At 37.1% G+C, this 23,805-nt stretch overlaps 1 protein-coding gene across 1 annotated transcript in view; it reads left to right on the top strand.

The window, feature by feature from the left end:
* Positions 1 to 23,805, top strand: part of LOC135325015 (integrin alpha-1-like) — a 75,042-nt gene that overhangs the window by 21,116 nt on the left and 30,121 nt on the right. The window contains exons 3-10 of the mRNA XM_064502328.1: positions 7,291 to 7,411; positions 10,371 to 10,483; positions 11,431 to 11,519; positions 11,610 to 11,724; positions 12,391 to 12,518; positions 18,982 to 19,130; positions 20,724 to 20,874; positions 22,607 to 22,772. Coding sequence (XP_064358398.1) covers positions 7,291 to 7,411; positions 10,371 to 10,483; positions 11,431 to 11,519; positions 11,610 to 11,724; positions 12,391 to 12,518; positions 18,982 to 19,130; positions 20,724 to 20,874; positions 22,607 to 22,772 — 1,032 coding nt within the window. The remainder of the gene's footprint in view (positions 1 to 7,290; positions 7,412 to 10,370; positions 10,484 to 11,430; positions 11,520 to 11,609; positions 11,725 to 12,390; positions 12,519 to 18,981; positions 19,131 to 20,723; positions 20,875 to 22,606; positions 22,773 to 23,805) is intronic.

Genomic DNA, 23,805 nt, shown 5'->3' with positions numbered 1-23,805 from the left:
AAGAATACTTTAAAATATTTAAAAATTTTATAGCACAGTAGAAATAAAGTTTTGGATACTCACGTAGCATCATACTTGTTTTTGTTCAAAATAAAACATAAGATTCTAATTGACCCTGCTTGGCCTTTTTATTTAGGATAACAGTAACAAAATTAATCATTAATTCTTAAAGAACTATGCTTTTTAATGTAGGAAAAGCAGTCCTGTTAACAATGTGGAGTTGGATGAAAAAATCGCTATGGGAGAAGAGATACTAACTTTGGGGCTTGCTAAGGATTAGACCATGTGTGTCCTTGGCTTACCAGGCTGGCTGAGACAAGGCTGCAGAGAGGAAAGCTTACAGCAGTGGCACAGCAGCCAGCAAAACTGAGTTTCAGCAAAACTGAACTGTACAAGAAAGCTTGTATAAAACAAGCTGATACATCATACTCAACTCTTCCTCTCAACCTAGTGAAATTTGTTGTGGAGGAAAATCTCCAAATGGATGCTCCATGAGGAGTTTTGGAGAGGGTTGTGAACAATACATTTTTCTTTAGGTTAAAGTGCCTATGCTTATTCACTTAACCTTTTGCATGAAAGTAATGTCTTGTTCCTTTTTAAGCTTCTGTGTTTTATTTCTGGAAAATAACTACACACTCATTTTAACCACACTTTCTATGTGAAATTTGAGTTAGTTATAGATGACTATAAATATAGTGTTATATTAAAAAAAAAAAAAAAAAGAAAAAAACAAGGAAAGTCAATAGATAAAGGTTCCTGAGGGCTTGTAGATAAAGCTAGATGGTAGGAAACAAAAGTTGTAGCAGAATGTTCAAGAGGAAACGGTCTTAGGAGCAAAGGAGGATGGCCTGGAGAGAAGCACTAAAGTTGTAGGGGAATTGAATGGCGTTAAGTGATGATGGAAGGGCTCTATCCAAAAGATGGACTGGAGATCACAGGAGATAAGCCGAAACATTGTCTGGGAGTTGCCGTTTGGCCTTCAGCAAGCTGCTAGATTTCTAAGCCTCTTTGCATACATCTGTGCAAGTCTAATAAGTGACCTCACAAAGTTTTCCATATATGACTGCATATCTTTAAGGCTTTCTCTCCCTTCTGTGAGAAATTGCAAAGTGCTAAGAATTGTACTGATTGGACAACTTCTTCCAAACTTTTAAACAAAATGGGTTTATTCAGTTGACAATCAAGTGGGGCATGTATTCCTGGACTCTACTATTGTATTTCTAAAAGTTTTGTCTTTTATATTGTGTAACTCATCTAGGACCACATTACAAAGCTTTGATTCAGTACATTTTCAGGCATTCTAAAGCTGTTCTCCAGTACAAATTATTTGGTCCAAAGCCAACAAAGGAAGCTTTATTTAATGGATTGTATAAAACACTTCACAGGCTTTGAAAAGCTTGAAGCTACTGAATCTGGAACCACTTTCAAATATATATTTCTTTGTCTTTTTGGATATTTATCTACTTTATTAATGAAGAGGTTTTTTATTATTATTATTCTGATTGTTTGGACTTGTTCCAGACAGTCAGTCTTTTGCTCTTCAAAGGTTAAAGATTAAAGAAAAAAAGCTGCAGGCAAAATTATACAAAAGTTCTTGTGTAGCCCTGAAAAACAAAAGGCTTCATTTAAGCTCTACTGATAAATGTTTGACAAGTTGAAAACTTTTTTTTTTTAAATATACAGCTTTATTTGAAATACACAGATATTTTAGCCAGCCAGAATTGAATGCAGCATGAATTCCTACCACAGCCTTCTTGGCCTTCCGCAGTAAGGCCAAAGTACTCCAGCCTCCGAGCTCACAGATGGCAATTGTGCCACACATCCATATTTCCTTCCACTTGGAAAGTCTGTGACTACAACTCTTTTTCATAAAACAAGATTATATAATCCACTGGTGGCATTATCACATATGAAGCAAAAATTAAAATGTGAAGATTCTTCCACTTACTACACCAGCAAAGAATCTGCTTTCGTGTGTTTGGACCCATCATTTCACAAATAGCATTTTTATAGGTATGTCTTTACAAGCAGGTGCATGTTTAACCTTCCCATGCTGCCGGCCAGATGCAGTCCAGCTCTGAACCTAAATCCACAGTGTAGTGCTGCTGTAGCTAGAAGACTCAAATTCCAGGAGAATTCATTTGCTTGGGCTCGGTGCTGCACTTCCCACAGGACAGCGCTTCTTTTCTATAACTGGCTTGGTTCCAACTAGCTGGGAACAGCAGCACAAGCTTGCACATACCTACTTGTGACCTATCTTCATCTTAAATTTCTCTGCCCTCTTTTATTGCCCAGGATAGATGTAGTCTGATTTTTTTTTTCCCCTAAAAGCTTTTTTTTTTTATGGAGTTTCCCAATATTTTCCAGTTATACATACTTTTGCAAGATATTTCTGCTTGTTTTGTTCTCCTCCTCTATTACAACCAGACCTGCTTGTTTCAGTCTTTTCTTGCAAATTGCAGAGGAATTAGTAAAGGTACTGAAATGCTAGCAAGTGAGAAACAAAACACAGTAACAGAGAGGTAGTGTGCCATGTAATCCCTGTAAACACGTAACTCCTGTTGTTGAATACCAAATGCAATTTTTTCCTTTCCAAGTTTTGCAAAAAACATGAGTATTTCTCTGAATAACCACGATTTATAGGGCATGCAATGGTTGTTTGCCCCAGACTGTACACAGATAAAATAATCTATCCTAAATTTACTTTCTTTTCTGGGTTAAGTCAGTAAACATGATGTCATTTATTGTGGGTGATTTGTGGTGATTTTTTTTCCTCAGAAAAGAGCCAAGTGTTAGACTTCGTGCTACTGTTCTGGTTGTGTTTATATCCATCTATTCTGGGAAAGCATGTGAGTACTTATTCTGCAGTTCTCTGCTAGAGATTAGAGTGGCCAGGCCATATGCGCACAGACAAGTGCCAGGGAATTCAATTTTAAGAATTTTTGCACAAACTGTTTCGAGGCAGAAGAACCAGGCAGACTCGGCGTGAAAGTCTGGTTAAAAGATCCTGTAACTGAAAAACTCATATTAGTGGCTACTGGACAAGTATGTGCTACTACCTTAGGCTTGTAGTAGAAATAATATTTGGATTGTTGTCTGGGTGACTGAGCATTAACCTTTGGTGTGTAGATACAAACTGTGCTCGGCAAAGAATGCCTCATGCACTAGATAGTTTTCTAATTCAGTTCAAATCAGCAATGAGAGAGAGGTTGTCCTAGTTCTTCTCTGCTGCCCGGTTTGTTACTGAACAAGGATGTAAAAACTGGGATGTGAGTTTTCTCTCTTGATATACATTCATTCTCAGCATTTCTGATTAGTCCTTTGATCTGAATTTTGTTTTAGTGATTCTGTTAACACCATGTGAAATATTTCAAAATCCTGATTATTTAGGTATAGTAACTGTGACTGAGTATGTAGTCAAATACTACATGCCTCACAAAAATGTTTTTTTCTCCTTAATCCACATAAATCTTGAAACAATTCTCATCAACTTCCCTCAACATTTTCCACTGCTTCTGCCAGTAGTCTTTTCACTTTATCTACTCAACCTTGCTAGAGACAGATGAGAATGTGTACATATCAGACAGAAACTGGAAGTCTGGAAGAGTACAAGCTAAATATTGTTATTAATATAAAATATGATTTTCAGTCATTAATGTTTTTAAATGTTGTGAAACATCAGCTTATGTTGTGCAATATTCTTTGCACTAAAAATGAAACAAATTGTGAATGCCAGGTTACTCTAAGTAAACGGTGTAAATTATTATCAGTTGACCATGTAATGGGGGTCACCATAACTCTATTTTCCATTTACCATCTGTGGATTTGAATGTATCTTTGACTAGCAAGATTTCCTTTTATAGAATCTGAATGTAATAAGATAGCTTTAGATTTATTTATTATTTATAGTTTAATCTTATGCTGCTGATCGTGACACTTTTATTCAAAAACCTTAGGCCCATGCTGTTGCATAGACCCTAGAATCCACAGCAGGTCATATAATACCTTTGCATATTAAAACATGCCACCTGATTTGTATACAAAATCAGACTTTAAAACATCTGATTTCTGGCTGAAATAGAATAAGAAGTTGAGAGAACATGAGGGTAGCCATACTGGATCACATCAAGGCTGCATTTAGTCCAGTATGGCTCTAGCAGTAAATGAACGTAGATACCTAGAGAAAAAAGGCCTAGACAAGCGGGTGGAAGATTCCTCTTGTGTGTTCTTCCAGCTTCCGAACATTTCCAGCTGAAGGGATTTCCTTAGCCAGATGTGCTTTCTGTGTGGTTTGTAGCCTGCAGTAGTTTTCTCTTTCATGGACTCACTCAGTTACCCCTTGAATCTACATAACTTCTAGCATCCAAAACATCCTTTGTCTGCAGCTTCCACAGCGCTAGTTCCTGCTGGGTGGAGAGTGACCTCCTTTTGCCTGTGATCAGTCTGGCCCCTCCTGGCTCCTTTAGCTGGATATTTTTTTGGAGGCTCTTTACCACTATAGCCAGATCTAATTTGACCTCGCTCAGAAACATGAGGGCTTGGGGGCTAGTAGCAAACAGCTGGCATTTTTTATTTGTCTTCCAGGTTTTTTTTCTTTCAGCTTTTCACATTTTCAAACTTTTATTTCTAGCCATGAAGATTAGAAATGTATTCTTTTACAATTATGAGATTTGAAAATGCCGCATTAACATAGATTCATGAAACTTCAAGAGCATTTAGTATAGCGAGTATATCATTAAAATCACAATAGTTGTCCATACTTCATTATTGGGAAGAAATTCCCTGTCAGCAGATGATGGAGTCGCGATGGAGCACACAGAGCACCGAATGCATGGGTCACCTTTGGTAGCTTTAGGAGGATGTGTTTGAAGAGGTGAGCTGGAATCTGTGGCCTTTAGTGTTTCCTATTAAAATATGTTTTAAATGTCATCATAAGGCAAGCAAGGGGGAGGAAACATGTCTTTGAAGACCTCTAGAAGGTGCTTCTGTCCATCTTATTTGGGGGCTAAAGTGAGCAGGCTTCTGGAGGTCTTTAAGAGGCAAGGTGACGCTTTGGCATCTACTTTTCTTCTTTGACTAAATAAGGAACTTAGATCCTTGCTTTAGCAGAATGTTTGATTAGAACTGTTTCACTGTTGAAGAGGTAACTTGGGAGTCTAAAAGAAGCAGCCTGAAGCCCAACACAGTTTCAAAAATAACAGCAGCAATTATTTTTGCCCTGAGGTTTAACAGAATAGCTTGGAACCAATGTTAACGTACTGATTTTTCAAAAGGCAGATTTTGTCAGTTTAATTATGCTTTGAGGTCAGAGAGTAACTGAGGAAAACGCTTCTTGTGCATGAACAGGCATAGCAGAATTTGTTTAATGGAAAACTTTAAGGTCTAAGGAAGAAAATAGATGAATGAATTACTTTTCCAGCAAATTATTTCCCTCAGTCTATCTGAGGGAATATTCTTACTGCTTGCCATGAATCTTTCTAAGGAATAAAAGTATACTCTGCTTAAATTTGTTTGCTTCTTTGTATTTCCTGGCTCTGATCGGAGGGAGAAAAACTAAAATAACACAAAAGGTGGCTTTTTTTTTTTTTTTTTTTTTTTTTTTTGCTGTCCAGTGAAACCGGAAATACCTACTCACTGTTAAATAGTCTTTTGTGATAATTTTACAACATTGTACAGGAAATGAGATGTTAAGAGAGACAGATTAACATTGACCATTTGGGAGCTTAATCATAGTAACAAGCTCTCTATGCCAATATCATCGTCTCAGTGGTGAATAACACAGTGTATTTTAGTATCTGGACATTATTTAGATGTTTCAACATGCAGGGAGTATTATGGATTTGGATATTTTTATGTAGCTGTTAAATGTGAGCAAATGATCATGCTTCTCTGAAATTAATTCTCTGAAATTGTGTTTGACTATGTTTATGACAAGTTGAAGACATTCTACAAATGCGGCTCCTTTCTGACTGTGGAGGATTAAGCGCACAGCTCTGCAGCAGGGCAGCCAGTGGTTGGCTTTGAAATCAACTTCAACATTACAAGGGTGGAGAGATCACTGCAGGAAAAAAAATAGAATGAATAAAAGCTAAATAACCCTATTTTTATGTATAAATATCAATTTTGGCTTCTTAATGAGTTTCACAGTGGGATATGATTATCACTTCACACTGGGATTTTTGCATTATCCACTTTGTCTTCCTGAAGTGTGGTGTGTAGTCATATTTTTTGCAGCATTTTCCTCAGTGATTGTCACTGAGTATTAGTGCACTGGAAATCGGTCCGAAGAGGCATGTGCTCTGAGGACTGATTCTATTGTAGTCCAACACTGTTTTAGAGCAACTTTCCCTAAGTGGGTAAATGGTGGATTTCTGTAAATAGTCATATACGGGTACTTTTGAGATAACAACATCTGCTTATATGAAAAATTTCTTGTGCTGTCTTCCAAATATGAAAGGTTTACAGGCACTCTAAAATCGAATTAAGAGAAAACTCTTTTTTTCTCTCATATAGAGTAAAACTAAGTATGTCTGAAGCTTTTCTTTGTTCTTTTGCTATGTGTGTCTTATGCCACTAGTTGAAAATAAGTTAGTTCTCAAATTCATCAGAACTTGAGAACTACTACCTTGAATGAGGGAAGGAACATTTTTTGTGAATTGTTCACATTAGAAATGCATGCAAATGAAGTGAGTAAAAATAACTAAAATATCATTTTATGTGCTATTAATGTTAATGTTATTTTGCTAACTATTATTGTAAATGTGTTTTAGAAATGAGTGATGGACTCTGTAAAATAATGTTTAGATTTGGGATACAGAAGTCCAGTGGCTAACATCTTTGAATATGTTCAAAGCTCCATATGTATGTGTGAGAAAGTACATCCTGAACCCATTGCCAGCTGTGGTAAATACAAAATAACTAAATACTTCATGTGTGAATTAGCTCAGAGCACAGTTTATTACCAGATGGGAAAAGGTCCTCATCCTTGTTTTTCATCCCTCCAGAATCCAGGCAATTCTTCCTTTAAGCTACTAAAGATTGTCTTAATTTCAGAGCTGAAACAATATTGCTGAATAAGATTTGGAATTAAGTTTTCATAGACAGAACCACAATTGCATCTTTTTTAAAAAATTATTACATATTACAAGAGAAAGTTAGAAATCTTAGCTAGTGCTGCCCAAAATGCCACTTTTAACAGTTGTCTTGTACCATCAATAGGCCATAATGGAACCTTGCTTTCTTAAAGGTCTTCGGTTTTATGCGTATTGCTACATTTTTTTTTTTTTAAAGCTCTCTTTCACCTCATCGGCTCTTCCAATGTTGATGTGAAAAATGCAATGACCTTCAGTGGGCCTGTGGAAGACATGTTTGGGTACACAGTTCAGCAGTATGAAAATGAGGAAGGAAAATGGTAAGTGGTTTTTAAGTGTGAACTCCAAATTATCAGATGTTCAGTGGCTCAGATGCTATGCTATTATTTATATACTATTATTGGTAGTATTATACTGGTATTTATTTGTTATTATTGGTAAGTATTCCCTGTAAATGAGGGTTGGATTCTGTCAGTCATATTTCTTAAAATGACTGACAGTCCCAAAGAAACCTGCACAGACTGGGGGACTGAAAGATGCTAAGTTCAAGTCTTTATTCATTTCCTCAAAGATATAACTGAGTACTCAAAGCAGATAAATCACCACCCTGCTAGAAATGAGAGTTTTATGCTGTGCCTGAGTCCACTTTTTTTCAATTTACTGAATAAATTTTTTTCTCTTTTCCTGTGTTAATGTCTCACCAGTGAAATTGCTTCCACTTAACTAATCTGGATTATATATTTTCTCTAATGGTTTCTGTCAGTGGTTATCTGCACTGAGTTTTTTTAACTGGTAGGAAGATCTCTGTGTCAGAATATTTAGTAATACAGTGCTCTATCTTCCCTTTTGGCCGACTAATAATGTCTTTTACATGGTATTGGTGCTTGGAGCTTTCTTAACATGTCTTTTCCTTGTAGCTGTTCTCCTAAGTTAGAAGTTGCATTTTGATGTGCTCACCAGTCTCATTGCTTCTCAGTCTCTCGATAAGCAGCTACAAAGGATTTTCGCTCTTGAGAACAAACAGACAAAATGTCACAGCTTGTTGACTGCCTGGAGGACTGAATTAACGATTGAATGATAAAAGGGTTGGGGAATACTGAGACATCACTCTATGCAGATTTCTCTGTTCTTGCAAGAGCTGCCCCAATAATCTCACATTCTCCATAGACCCCCGTGACTGCCCCAGGCAGCCTGTGACTAAGAGCACGCGGCTGCTTGGCTGCGGGTCGGATCATCGTGCAGTGCCTGTGCCAATCCCCTCGGCGAGCGCCAGCCGGGCCTGTTGGCCTCTGGCAGTCTGTCCACCACAACGACACAACATTTACTATTTGCCCTAGAGACTGTCCAATAAAATGAAGTTGCAGAGTCTGCTTTTGAAAATGCTCGTTCTCGATTGTACGGCTTGCAGGATCTTTAAATATAAATCTGCACTGTGATCGTGAATGACTAATGCTGATGATCTTTGAGCTAATTTAGACCTTCAGGAAATGGTATCCACTCTAGGAGCTGGGATTTTGCAAAGTAAGCTATATGGTTGTAGAGTGTACTGAAACCTTTCAGAAGCAAAAAATAATACAAGCCAGAAAAGGCTACTCTTCCAGGAGCTGAAAGAAGACAAGAGTCCAAACTAGTGTGCTAGATCTGAACATCTCTGACATTAAGCTCTGGAGGTGCTGTTAAATTTTCAAGCTTTCAAATTTCTTTCAGCACAGCAATGCATAGAACAGGAAATCTGCATGCTGATGGTTAAAAATAAATATACAAAGCTTTGTGATACTTCAAGTGTTAAAACACTACCTAGATACCACAAAGATAGAGCTTTTTAGCAGCAGATGTTCCGTAAACCTCTCTGCAATTGTTTCTGAAGAAAACTAGAGTCCCCTAAAAATATCTGCAGTGCAAACGGACAAGATAGGCTTTCAAACCACTTCTGTCTGTTTGCAGGGCTTGCTCGCTCTTTCTGAGAAAAGAGCAGCATGGGAGCATAGTCCTGCTGAGCACCGATCATCTCCCGTGAGAGGTCAAGCACGCTCACTCAGCTTCTCTGCAGTTAAATGGAAGTCAAGGATGCTTAAAAGTGTGTGGTGCATGCCTTTAAGTTTTATTGTAAAAAGTACATACATCGTAACATGTAGCTTGAAAAATATCAGACAGATCCATCATATACTCGGAGCATTTTATTTTGCTTTAGAAGTTATTAATTAAAAAAACCTAATGGATCACAATGAGCTATTCCAGTATGTTTGTTTAGAAGCTGAGTTATGTACTCAGTTTAAATTTTCCATCTGTCTCTTTTTAGAGAATAATAACTGTGAATAATAAGCTATATTTTACCTATACTTACCTATTATTTTATTCAGGGATCTTCTTTCTGGACTTTTAAATCTATGATTAAAGGTAGAAATTATTCACTCAAGTCCAGGAGCAAATCCTGCTGAAATATTATTCTTAATGATGGGATTTCTATGTTTCCAGTATATGCTGTGAATTCTAATTTAATTTGAGTTCTTTACAAATTAAATGTAGTCAGTTGTTATTTGCAGGGTAGTGCTGGGATTTTTAGTGTAGCTTATTTGCAGGGTAGTGCTGGGATATTTAGTGTAGCTAATGAAGATTTGAGAACAAAACAGTCTCCATCTCTAAACAGCAGAATTTACTGCTGAAAAATGTTTTCTGGATTTAGGGGTGAGAACAGTAATTTCTGATCATATCAAATTTTGAAAAAACACTGTAGGTAGGATTAAAAAGCCTTAAAATGTTGTAATTGCTTTTACTAATTTTAATGACAATATTTTATCATTACTGAGAGGGAAAACAATTTATTTTATACTGCTGGCTTACATTATTTAAGACTAAATTCTTATTTTGGATAGTAAGTATCTGCTTTGGCATTTGGTCTCTCCTTAGCATTAAAAATACATTATTTTCTAGAATACATTAACGATCGAGGAGATATTAAATAAAGCAGATATTTCCTTTATTACTTGTATTTATTACATTCATCCACCAATACTCCTTTTATTCTCCAGTGGGTTTTTTAATGTTATTCTAGTGTGTAATTTGGTATATAGGCAGGCTTTTTTTCAGTGTCCTTTGTTACAGAGGAAATAGAATGGCTGCTCTTCCTTGTATCTGAACTAACATCATTGATACTTTTCTTGCTATATCCTCTGCTCTTCATGTAGAGCTTGCTGTAGCTGTGCTCTCTGCAAGTTTTATTTGCTAACTTGCATGCCTTTTAAGAATAAAGAAAATTCAGATAATGTATTTCATTCACAGGGTACTTATTGGTTCTCCATTAGTTGGCCAACCAGAGAAAAGAACAGGAGATGTATACAAATGCCCTGTAGGAAGGGACAGCCAATCGCCCTGCATAAAACTGAACTTACCAGGTATGAAAGAAAATAAAGTTGTGTCATGCAGAGGAATAATAGATGTCAAATCTGTGAGATTTTTGGCTAAAAAATTGTTTCTGTTGCAAAAATTTGTTTAGGATTCCGGAGCTGAATCTGAAGGAAGTTGTGTTTGTAAACTTCAGAAGTAATTCTTTTAAAGCATCTCATTGCCCTTTGGGAAACATGCTGATAATTTTAGAGTGGGCAGTTGGCTCTGTTACCAAAACATTATTATGACTGGCAGTAATTGACTCTGGTCAGCAGTCCTGGCAGAAAGGTTGTGGATTACAGTTTAATGGGTTACCCCTTCCAAGGCTTTTTGAAGCCAAGAGCCTCTACAATGCTGTCAGTAGGCTTTTGAGGAGAACCTAACTAGGCAGAACAAAGCTGAAGCCCCTTAGCAGGGTTAAGGTAAATATTCATCATTCTTTTGCTCATGTCAAAGAGATACTGGATGCAGACAAGAAGAGACTTCCTACAAATATAAATTCTACTAAATATATGTCCCATTATTTTCTAGCTTCTCTTTTCCCTCAAAAACCTAAACGTCAGTAGTGTAAAATAAAAATATAAACATGAAAGTTGTAATTCATATATATCAGGACAAGACAAAAAAAAGAATGTTTTTTTCTAATTAACAAAACTTTGTGAACAGTAATCTCTTGCTTTCATTGTGCTGTTATTTTTACTTTTTTCTTTTTTGCGGTTCAAGAAAACTATTTGAGACAGCGACCCAGACAAATTTTCTGGGATAAAAGCCAGTCTTAGAATTTTTTCTTGTTCTTTGCAATTGAAGGAGGAGGAGGAAGGGTGCTAAAATACTTGATGGAACCAATGTCAGTCTGTGCTTTATTTTGGAAGCTGGAAGCCCTATGCTAGCGGATATATACTTTAACATTTTGTTTTCACGTTCTCAAATACTTAACATTTTAATCTATTTATAGCTGCTACTTCAGTTCCTAACGTCATGGAAGTAAAAGAAAACATGACTCTTGGAACAACCTTAGTGACTAACCCAAAAGGAGGCTTTCTGGTAAGAAAGGAGTTATTGCCGACTTTAAAATAAGTCTGTATTTTCCCCAGGTACCATACCAAACATTTCATCCTTTTTCATCTTTTAAAGGCATGTGGACCACTTTATGCTTATAAGTGTGGGCGTTTGCATTACACAACTGGAGTTTGCTCTAATGTCAGCTCCACTTTTGAAACTGTCGAGGCCATTGCTCCATCTGTGCAAGGTATGCATGCCGCGGGAATTCTTGTATGTCTGAAAATGCAAAGTGCCAAGCAAGACAAATGTATACACACAGGCATACCAAAAAGCATGAACTACTTTCCTTAGCTACCAGCATTACCAAGTTAAGTAAATGTTTTCATTGTCAGTATATAACCTAAATTCTTGCTACTTTTGGAATTTATCTCAGTATAAACAATCATTAGAGAGCTATGTAACATCCAAACATAATTGCTAAAAATAGTTGCTTATGTTTTTCACTTATGGCCAAAAGACTCCTTTCAAATAATGACAGTATGCTGTCAAGACCTAATACCCCATCTAGTAATACAGATAAAATCTTAAAGACCTGGTCCACTGGAAAATCAAGCAGGAGCAGTGTGAAACTGAAGGAGGCAGGGGTTACTGATAAATACTCCAACTATGTGATCATGTAATGCCATTCTTAAATTTCTGCTTACAAGAAGGTGCCTTGCTGATAAAGGTAATGCCAAACCATGTAAAATATGATGCAAATTTGTTAAATTACAGTTTGTGTGAAATGGGACATTTCAGCCTCGCTATGAAATGTTATGTTTCTGTTCCTAATCACAACAGAAACTGGAGCTGTGCGTGAGTATAGATTTGATCCTTGTTAGTGTCAATTCTAATGTGTCAATTTGTGTTGCAGAATGTAAGACCCAGTTGGATATTGTCATAGTCCTTGATGGTTCCAACAGCATTTATCCATGGGAGAGTGTCACAGCCTTCCTAAACAGTCTCCTGAAAAACATGGATATAGGTCCCCAGCAAACACAGGTAAAATGGTACATATTTTATTCTTGTTTAATTTGCAGAAAAATAGGATTTACAGGAAATGGGATGAGAGCATCATTTGTGGTTGTAATAGCTTATGGCAGTGGAGTATGGAAACAAAATAGCTGGAATCACAACTAAGTCAGTCTTTGGCTCCCAAGTAACTGTGTCAGGGAGGGTCTCTCTCTCCCTAACTTTTCAGGCAGTTTGGAGAAACTGAGTTTCTAATCTAGAGGCAAAAGTTAAGTGAGGCAGTTTGAACATTGTCCTTCCCCACTTCCTTCCTTTCCCCAACACTTATTATCTCTGTTCTTCATGGCACAAAGGTCATTACTACTCCTCCAAGGCACACATACATGGTTCAGATAGTCTTGGATTACAAGATCTTTGAAGCAGTGTTCAAAATTTTGTATCATGGAGCACTGAGCATATAGCTTGTAAACATTTGAAATCGTAATTAATGAGTGACTGTAAAGCTACATGTCTTTGTTATTAATGGCAGAAGCTGCATTTATATAAAAAATGGAGCAGGCCAAATTCCCAGCTGCTATAAATCAGCACAGTTCCATCAGAATTAATGGAGCTACAACCAATCAACCCAGCTGAGGATCTGACATGTTTCACCATCTGCTGAACAGAGTAGGTAAATAGCAATCTGAACAAAACTCGAGGAAGAGTGTAGCAGACACAGGCATACATTTTAACACAGAAAGCTTTATTAAGAGTAATGGAAAAAACTAGGCCTTCCTTTCACTTTTCCTTTTCCTCCCTCCCAAAATTTATTAATTTCTGGGGTCATCTGTGATATTTCACGTGCCGCAGGCCAGTGTTTAGGGTAGTGTCTACTTCAGGTTCACTCCAAATTTCCAGTTCGCGTCTGAATCTCCTCAGACTGCCTCCACAAAGGAGAACATGAGTGGATGTAAAGGATACCTCTGTCTGCGGAGAGTATCCCCTTCATTTGCAAATTTAAAGGTTTTGGAAGTTACCACCCAACTCTCCTGTTAGCTGTACTGAACACTATCTGATAAAATTATCTGCTTGCTTATAAACCTTCAACTTTACAATTGTGTCCTGTTATTCTAAACACACTATTCTTCCACATATTATGAGGAAGAGGGAAAAGCACTTTGTCAAATTTACCAGAAAGGAAGAAAAAATTCTTCTTGGTCCATAAAGCTGGTGATTACTCAAGCACATGACATCTTGGGGAAATATTTCAAACCGAACTTCCCAGCATGGGGCAGTGGCTACATGGAAATCATCACTGCCTTATACTCAAAGGGCTTCATGTGAGTAGTACACAGGGCAATCAGTTCTCCTGCACCCTCACCCTTCTTCCTCACCCTGCAATTCTCACATTTTTACATTGCCACACCTCTCTTATTTTTGTTTCTGGAATCCTGCCTTGTCTGTGCAGCTCACACACCAAAGGTCCACTTGCTGGTCTGCACCCCAACATCCAGATATCTCCAGCTACAAAATCCCTTCTTTCTATGGTTTGGGAAAGCTACCTCTCTTCTCAAACATACATTTACTCATTCACTCAAGCACCTGCCAATCTTTGGCAACTGGCTGCTAAAGAAGAGAAACTTTTGAGAGAGAGATAAGAATGGCAAAGGGAAGGGGAGAGAAAGATTGAAAAAGTGGGAATAGAAGGCAAAAGCTAGATGGAATTTTGGGGGGACTTCTTACCTTTCCCCCTCCCCAGAATACAACTCCTGCACCCTGGCCCCTCTGCTTTCTCTGCACACCCTGTTTGAGGATCCTGCCATAGCCAAAGGTAGTGAAGAGAAGTTTATACTCTCTCCTCCGTCCGCACCGTCTGTTTTCTCACAAATCGTATTTAGATGACTATTGAATAGGGAGGATGAGAAAAGACAGAGCAGGCTTGTCTCTCCCCTTTCCTCTGGGAACAGTGAGGTAGAAATAAAGGAATAGTTATTTACTTTCTGTCTGTTTGAGTTGATTATTACCATGTTCACCTTCTGGATATTTTTGAGCATGTTGAAATTAAGTGGACTTCCATTGACTTCAAATTGTGTTTTCTTGCACAGGAAAAGAATGAGGTGATTACAGGATAATTCTTTAGCAGCTTGGGTGTGACCTTTTTCAAAACCATGTTTTGATTAGAGGCTTGGGAACCTTTTTGGCCATTCTTGTTTACCCCTTCCATGAACAAAGGCTAAGTCAGAGAGAACACCTCTGTGTCCCAGGTTTGGAAAATTTGAAAGTGAAAGCCAGAAGATTCAGAGGCAAAAAAAGTTTACAGCTCTTTTTTTTTTTCCAGCAGTACTTCCTTCCCTTCCTCCCAGTGTTCTCCAAAAAAACCCACAGTGCTCTACTGCTGGTTAAGATACTTATCCTGAAATAGGGATAAGAGAAGTAAAGGGAAAGTGAAGATAGAGAAGTGGAAAGGAAAGGGGAAGAAGGAAGGAAATGAGAAAAAAATGGGACAAAAAAGAGGAAAAAAATTTTCTCCCTGCCTTATTCAACATTTTAATGTAGCTGCCATGCAAGATCACTTTCAGTTTGCTCCCTGTCTTTTAACTTCTATAGAGATAATTGTACTTTTAATATGAGGGTGTATTTTTAATCATATATATAGGATATATAGAGCAACCTTCTGTCATAGAAGACTATCAAAAGAGAAAACAGAATACTTTAATATGTTTAATTCCAGCTTTAGAGCTATGTTGGAATGGCATTCAGAAATTTTCACACATGTTTTATTGTTCCATTAATATATGACATAGGCAGCTACAGGTGTTTGGCCTCTGCCTTATTATATCTCTAAAGGGACTGTATCAATGGACTGATAAATTGTGCCACTTAGATCATGCAGCTTAGATCTTATGATCGCTTTTATATCCAGAAGATTGGACGTGCATAAAAGAGATACTAAAAAGATTCAGGATGAAGAAAGGCTTTTAGAATGGTTTAAAGGTAATTTCTGTCTGAGTTGCTGGGACCATCATAGACCAAACAAAATGTTATGGAATTAACTCAACTTTGCTTTGATTCAGGAATTTTTAGCAAGCTCTCCATACAATATAATGTATTGTCCTTTAGTGTTTTCCAAGGCTTCTCTGGTTTTCTTTTACCCTAACTATGATTTAAGTGGTCTGCAGCCAAAAAGGTTTCTCATTCTCCCCCACATCCCAATAGGGAAAATCCTAGCATATCATTGCTTCATACCATACAAATGGTTTTCCTTTCTTTTTCTTTTTTTTAAAATGAATAGAATTGTTTCATAATTTATTGGGAAAGCCAGAATATGCTTTCCAAGTAAGGAACTGTGTTCACTAACAGAAAGAACAACAATAAATAATTGCCCTCAAAAATGTTTTGTCTCAATGTAGAACAATCCTTCACTTGCCTGTTCTCTCCTACAACACTTTTTTCACAGGAACTTAAGACAATTAAAAAATTATTCTCTTGTGTAATATAAAATCCATGAAATGCTAGGGAAGGGAACATAAACTTAGGAACTAAAAAGATGTTCAGTAGATTGTGGTCAGTAATGCTGGGAAAGATATTAGGCTTCTTGGAGCAGAACAAACTTATGTCCTTCTGTGTAATACTATCGCATTTTCTAGATTTAAATTAAACCAAGCAAATCAAGATATGCAACGCTTGTAATTATCAGTCTTAGTGTCTTCCTAAAGTTATGGAGTTTGAACAAGCTTATTGTCCCATAAAGGCACATTTACATCACAAAGGTCTGTGTCATTTATAGTTTTTCGTTAGACTAAAAGGTTGCAAAAGCCCAAACCTTCATTGCTATTAGATATTAGAATGTAATATTAATTAGAATATAATATAGAATGTATATAATATGGAATAGAATATAATTATATATATAATATAATAATATATTATTATATATATAATATGATTATATATATAATATTATTAGAATATATTCTAATACTAGCTGTTAGAATATAATTCTAATTTTAAAAGCTGGACTTCATTCTATCATCTTTCAGGAGACTGGGACACAGCCTAGTTGTATTTTGCTATTTCCAGGAAGTCTTATGGTACCCCTTCTGAGGAATGACTCGTCTTTGATGCCATGAAATACACAGAACATGATGATCAGTGTTTTCAGAGTTAGTGCTAGTAAAGGGTCCCACAGAACAATAGTATCCCATGAGATAACCACATGCCCCCCACCCCTTTCCTTCCTGATTCACAGGGCAGTTTTCAGGTTCAGATGTTCTTCCTATTCACTTCCTGAGAAGGAAATGCTCAAAATGCTTACTTGCTGTGATCATGGACAGCATTTCCTTTCAAAGAGGAAATGATATGAATCAGTGTCTCAGCCCTTAATCCTTCTTTTAGGAAAAAGACAAGATCTGTATGGGTTCCACATATCATGAAAGACTGGCAGATACTTTCCACCCCAATCCTGGCAGCAGCTAACAGTTGGTTTAATCCTTGGTACCAATAAATCCTCAAAGCTGCAGATTAGGAGTCCGTGAATCCACACATATGGTTTGCAGGCATACCCCAGTCTCTGGCTACACTGTGCCTGTTCCTAGAACACATTAGGCACTCTTCCCGTTCCCAACGGAGCAAGCGCGATGAAAACCTGTCATTTATCACCAGTTAATGGGGATCTTTTTAAATGACCAGCAGTATCTTGTTCAGATTTTTTGTATGAAAAAGTCAGATAATGACAGGTTAGAAATAATTTGCTAATTGCTACCGCATGAAATAGAAGAGAAGAGAGAGAAAACTCTGTCATGGACTTAATCTGCAGAACAGAAATGATCGCAGCGAGTTTCCTCAGAGTGTTTCTCGCGCTTTAGATATATGCCACAAAATAGGTGCCTTGGAGGCAAGGGGTTAAGAATTTTATCTTCAGCTTCAGATGCAGACAGAATCACTTCTGGGAGCAATGACACTGTGTGCGCCCCAGCCTTTTGTGTAAACCGAGCAAGAGAAACACACTGTGCAGAATCAGTATGCTGCTGTCCACAGGAACCGACCAGCCTCTGGGCATTCTCAGTTATAGGTGGAGAAGGGCATGTTTCTGAGAGAGAATTAAAGTATTTTAAAAGGATGCAACGTGTTGTAAATTTGGACTTACATCTGTTTTTTGCAGATTTGATTATATTTTCCAGAGGATATAGAAATCAAGCAGGATAGATTTGGCTACCACGCACTATTATAATTATATCCATATTCTCATGTAATTAGCTTTTTATAATACGGATGATATTGATGCTAAATATTAGATATTTATCCAACTCTAACCCTTTTACTACAAGTCACCCTCGTGGTTTAAAGGCAAGCAATGAATGCCAACAAAGAAACATTCTGCACAAACTGAGAGGCTATGAAAGGAGCTCAAAAAACACCTATAAAGCAATTGCCAAGTATGTACTAAGCCACCTCTAAAATAAAGTGACATAACATCACTGCATAAACATCACAAGTCTTATTGATCTTCAATACCTAAATGCTAGAGTGCTTTTAATAATAGATGAGTGAGGCATAAATATGCCAGATAATACTACATTATCCTAAATAACACCTATAAATTGTCAAGTATAACATAAAATTGAAATATGCTAATGGAACATTGTGTGGATTCTTCCTAGTAAAAGCTATCAAGAACCTGCCAGAGCATTAAAACAGACTGAGATGAATGAGAGAAATTAATTTATATTTAAGAATATTGCTTATCTTCCTTTTAGTTTACATTTCATATCTGCAGTAGGTTCCCTCAGGCACTTGTGGTTTGGTTCCAATCACATGTGTTGATCTTTCACACACAGACTTGTCTTACTGAGGTCATCTTGAGTTTTCCTCTCATTCCTCCATTCCAGGAACCATCATTTCATTCAAGTACTTGTCAGGCTTATTACTTTGGCTTACCTCCTGCTGGGAGAAGGGTCATGTTCTGTATTGTCCTGTTGTCCTCATCAAGACAAGGGCACATTGGTCTTCCTCTCACTCTGAGGGCCTAGATTTGTCATTGCAGTGCTATTCCTAGTCTAGGTTTAGGGTAAATAGCCTGTTGGATGTAGGAGTATTATATTTGGAAAGAAACAAGAGTGTGAGTGAAACACAGCCTTGTATGCTATAGGGAAAACTATTTTGAAAAGTTGAGATTGATGATTAGGGCATTGGTCTGCCATGATGTAGAGGAGAGCAGAGCTGCATGTCAGATTGCTGCAAGTCAGGAACAGTAAGGATTTGAGCCTGCTTCTTCCTTTGTTTCTATTTTTAATGAAAACAATTTAGAGACTTCAAAAATGAGATTGAATTGCATTAGCCAGTCTTGCTCAAATGCTAATAGGTTTTATTTGGCGGGGGGGGGGGGGGGGGGTAAACACACAGAGTTTTCCTGCCTTTATATACAGAAGGGCATTTTCCCCACTGAAAGAGGCTGACAAGGCACAGATGTTTTCTTTAAGGGTGGTTGATCTTTAACATGAACTGTATGTTTCAGGTTGGAATTGTTCAGTATGGACAAACTGTAGTCCATGAATTTTTCCTTAATACATACTCAACAACAGAAGATGTGATGGCTGCAGCCACGAGAATAGTCCAGAGAGGTGGTACACAGACTATGACAGCCCTTGGAATAGATACAGCAAGGTACGTTCATAAAATACTATGAAGTCTTGGATAAAGTAGAAACAAATATAAACAGATATGGTGATAGTTTGGATTTTATAAATCGAAAATAAGATGTGGCTGACATCTGACTTTGTTTTAGCTAAGTAAACAAACTTTAGAAGGACGGTGGATAACAGACTGTCCAGTCTCTACAGCAGTTGTGCATAGCACCTTGAAAAGGCAGCTGTCTCTTGAACGGATGAAGTAGGAGAAGAGAAAGACACAGAACATGCTTGTAGTCCTAAGCAAAGTGCTGAAAATTTTTGATGTCCACACAGAGCAGGTAGGAACTGTGTGTGTGTATAGAGGGATAGAGGAAATAAGTCTTTCAGAGGAGAATTCTACAGGAAAAAGATAGAACTTGTTAGTGCTAATTTATCTTCCTTCCGGGGCTAAGGTTGCTGTAGAGTTTGTGTCCATAGTTGTCAGCAAGTCTAGAAATGTTATATCTCAAATCCATAAAGCTTCTGGAGTGTTGGGAGATTAAAGAGCTGTTGTATCGATATACTATCGACACTTAGGAATGCTTCCTTCATAAGCAAAATGAAATCCAACTTTTGCAGAATGGACAGTAAATGCAAAATCAAACTCCCAGATGAGTGATACAGGCAGCTATCTATTCCCACTTCTAGCTCATCAAATCTGGTTATGGACTGTGTGGAAGATAAGGAACCAGAGTACAATTAGAAAACAGGAAAGCGAGGGACCCTTTCGAAACCATACAACGTTGACCTCATTCTGCACTCACTGAAATCAGTAGTTTCTACTATTTGCTCAAATGGGCAGTGAAAATTTGCTGTTGTCTATTTCAAGAAAATTGTTTCCATAGTCATTTAAAATGGTCATAGTGATAGTATTAGCACAAAAAGTTTCCTAAAAATGGACCAACTCACTGCCATAGCTGAATATAGCAGTGATCTGCTTTTTCTAAGAGGAAACTCAGCTCCTTTCCTTCTCCTCCAGATCCCTAAGCCAGCCTCACTTTTTCCGGTCCTATGTATAACCAGAGCCTTGCCCCGGCTTGTGAGAACAGCCTTCCAAAAACACTAGTGCTTCTTCCCCCCATCCATAGCTGTAGAAATCAACAGGTCGCCCCCGTCTGCCTCCACTCACTTGCAACCTGCTTCTGCCACATCCACAACATCAAATTTTGCCTTGTAGATGTGGGGAGGTGCTGGCAAGTGAAGAAATAATCTGAGCACTTGAAGTGCTGCTATAGGGTGGAAAGAGTTTCTCTTTCTTTGCGTGTGGATTCTGGGGAAGGAAAGTTGGATGTTTTTTTAAGGCGCCAAAAGTTTATCTGGGTAGGAGAAGAATTCTTCGCGATCCAGCACTGTTTTATGCTATCAGTCACAAATATGTGAGTAATGAATGAATACTTGTGAAACTCTGGGTACAAACTGTAATATAAGTTCCATTGTTGTTGTTTGTATTTTTTCATGGTTAATATTCATTTCCTTTTCCAGCTTCCTGGTTAATATTACGTGTTTTAGTTTATGGTTGACTATGTAAAATGATGTGTGCGCTAAATGCTGGCTTTGACCTTCTTCAAACCTTTTATACTCTCTTCAGGAAGGAAGCTTTTACTGAGGCTCACGGAGCACGAAGAGGAGTACAAAAAGTAATGGTTATTGTGACTGACGGGGAATCACATGACAACTACAGATTAAAAGAAGTGATTGATAACTGTGAAGATGAAAGCATTCAGAGATTTGCTATTGCTGTAAGTGAAATGTAATGTGAAAAATATGAATCTTAAAAGCATGTTTCGTCTTGCAAATGTAATGTGTGTTAAAAAGTTTATTTCACAGAATCTTTATGGAAGTATAATCGTTTGAGAGAGGTAAAAAAGGAGAGGTAAAAAAGCTTAAAAAAATTAAAGATTTGCTTTCTGATTTTATAGCACACAAGAAAAAGCAATCTGTCTGTCTTTCTGGTGGTGACAGGTATGTGTGTGTGAAGAAAAGGAGAAAGAGATTGAGGGGCCTATAAAATCTAATCTTTTTTGCTAACAGCAAGAGTGAACAGAGTAGATTAGTTTGAATCTTCTGAGCATTTTCTAAAGACACATTACCAACTATGTTTTAAAGAAATAAACCACCAACAAAAACACAGGTTTATTCACGGCTGTTCTGTGTACTGAGTCTGAAGTTGTTTTCATGTTAAGCAAACTCAGCAGCTCAATGGGAGCATGAGCATGATGGAGGTTAACTCATAAAGACAAGTATGGAGACATTAAGGACAGATTTTGTGTGAGCTCTACTGTTCCTGTGTTCTATTCAGGAATCATCTGTTTTCTCTGGTTGATTTTCATAGTATATTGGATTTTTTTTTCACTGTTCATATCTCTCTTTGTGTTTTCTAAGAAGAACACCTCTTACAATGCTCCGTGTTTTTGAATGCAGAGCAAATAATTTCCAACTCCAAAAACAAATGAAATGTTATAAGTTTTCCTTTTCCTCATTTACCTTAAACCTCTGAAAATATTGTTACCAGATGCTCAAGCAGCTTGAGGCTGCTGGCTATAAATAGGTGGTTTGGAACCAAACATTTTCAAAAAAGATGTAATCTTTAAATAAAAAACCCCCATAAAGCTAGAGTTGACTGCAGTACCACACAAATTTTCAGTAGTTTTCTTCATAAAGCTAGAGATCAGTAAATAAAAATTCCTTACTGAAACTCAGTAATTTTTGGCAATAAAATTCCTATCTAGAACCAAACTTCAATTGTTCCAGTGTCCAGGAATGCTAGGACGTGGAACTTTGTTTCTGACTCCCCTCTCAAAGCAAGTAAGTGTTTGGAGCAATTTTTTCTATGAAATTCAGTTAAGTACTCCTCAGTCTGGGAATTAAAGTGAGTCATTTTGTTCTGAGGCACGCTAAGTTTTTATGACAGCAATGTTAAAGCTGGGAACTACATCTGGTCTTTTACCTCAGTGGAGTCATTAACACTGAATGCAAGTGGTGGTGTTACATATATTTATAAGGCTGTAGATTTGCATGCAAGAACTATCCTATGCCTAATTAGGCATGTCATTAATTGTCCACGTACTGCATTATGAGGAGAACTAGCAGTACCTATGCAGAAGCCACTGCAATTGTGTATTCTGTTTTTTGTTTTGGTTTGGTTTTTTCCCTATACTAAGGTCTACTTAACAAGTCATTAGAATTTTATAAAGGAAGGGAAAAAAAGGACAGCTGAGGTTAGCAGACATTACACCATACAGTTGCTTTGGTTGCTATGGTCGGTATTTTCAGAAAAAAACTGAGACCTCATACAGTTCTGTTCTCACTGAAAAAGAATGACTTTAAATCAATTTAGAGTAGAAATTTGAGGGAGGTTTTAATAGAACAAATTAAGGTTAAGAATGATTTCCCAGTATTCTCTGACAGCTTGCCTCAAACTTATCTTTAAGGTAAAAATGTATCCTTGACTTTCTCTTTAATTCTTTTTAGATTCTTGGCAGCTACAGCAGAGGAAATTTAAGTACAGAGAAATTTGTGGAGGAAATAAAATCAATTGCCAGTGAGCCTACTGAAAAACATTTCTTCAATGTCTCAGATGAATTAGCCCTCATAACTATTGTTGAAGCACTGGGAGAGAGAATATTTGCCCTGGAAGGTATGACATTTCTTTACATTTTACTTCATGCTTGCATTACAGCTGAACCAAATACTAGACCACCTGCTCTTGTCTTCCTTCGTAATGTATTGTGCTGCATAAAATGTATTATACATATATTTGTATCATGCTGATCGTAAAGATGTTTAACAATAGATATCAAAAAAGGTAGATAATGGCGTGAAATATGTTCAGATGAGTTAGAACAGATGGAGACAGGAGCCTAGAAGGAGAATAAGGGTCGCTATAGTAACCATTATCATTTTACCCCTGGTTAAATACAAGGTTGCCTTTCCCTAGGTAAAGGAGCATTGCAAGGTGATATACTAGATTACACCATGATCGTGTGTTCATCTGCCTACACTTCTAAGTTCTCTTTTTGGTTAGTTATTAATTACAGTGTACTTTGATATACAAGTTAATATGCACATGGTGTATAGAGTTAGCAGGATATATTTTTACTTTGGAAATTTTCCTGATATCCAGATTTTAACATGGAAGAGTCTCCATGTCATAATGTCTGTTTACATTCTCCATCCAAATTAGGCAACATTGTCCAACTCTGTTTGTTTCAAGCACACTACTAGTAACGGAAGACTAAGTTTATGAGTTATAAATTTTACTGGCTATCTCTGAAAGGATTAGTGTCATACAAGAAAAAACATCTGTTTGGGCTTATTTTTTTCAACATCTCAACTTTCCAAGTAGCTGGAATAGTGCAGTTTATAGCTGGAACAAAGGAAAATGTTGATTGAATGCCAAGAAATAATACAGATATGCCAGATTATTTTAAAGCACTTTAAATTGGAGTTATACTTCTTAGACATATTTGGGTATCTTGATTGCTTGATCAAATATTACTATTTTCTGGGGACTATTAATAAATATTTTTTCCAGTTGATATATTCTTTTACTTTTCCTTTCATGAAGTATTTTGTTTCCTCAATTGTAAAACAAATTTATTTGAAGAGAATTTAATCTCTCTAAAGACCAGAGTTTAGCCCACTTAAGCTCGTTAAGTATTTTCAAGTTC

This window comes from Dromaius novaehollandiae, chromosome Z (genome assembly GCF_036370855.1).
Source record: "Dromaius novaehollandiae isolate bDroNov1 chromosome Z, bDroNov1.hap1, whole genome shotgun sequence".
Classification (NCBI taxonomy): Eukaryota; Metazoa; Chordata; class Aves; order Casuariiformes; family Dromaiidae; genus Dromaius; species Dromaius novaehollandiae.
This window is presented reverse-complemented; position numbering and strand designations above follow the sequence as displayed.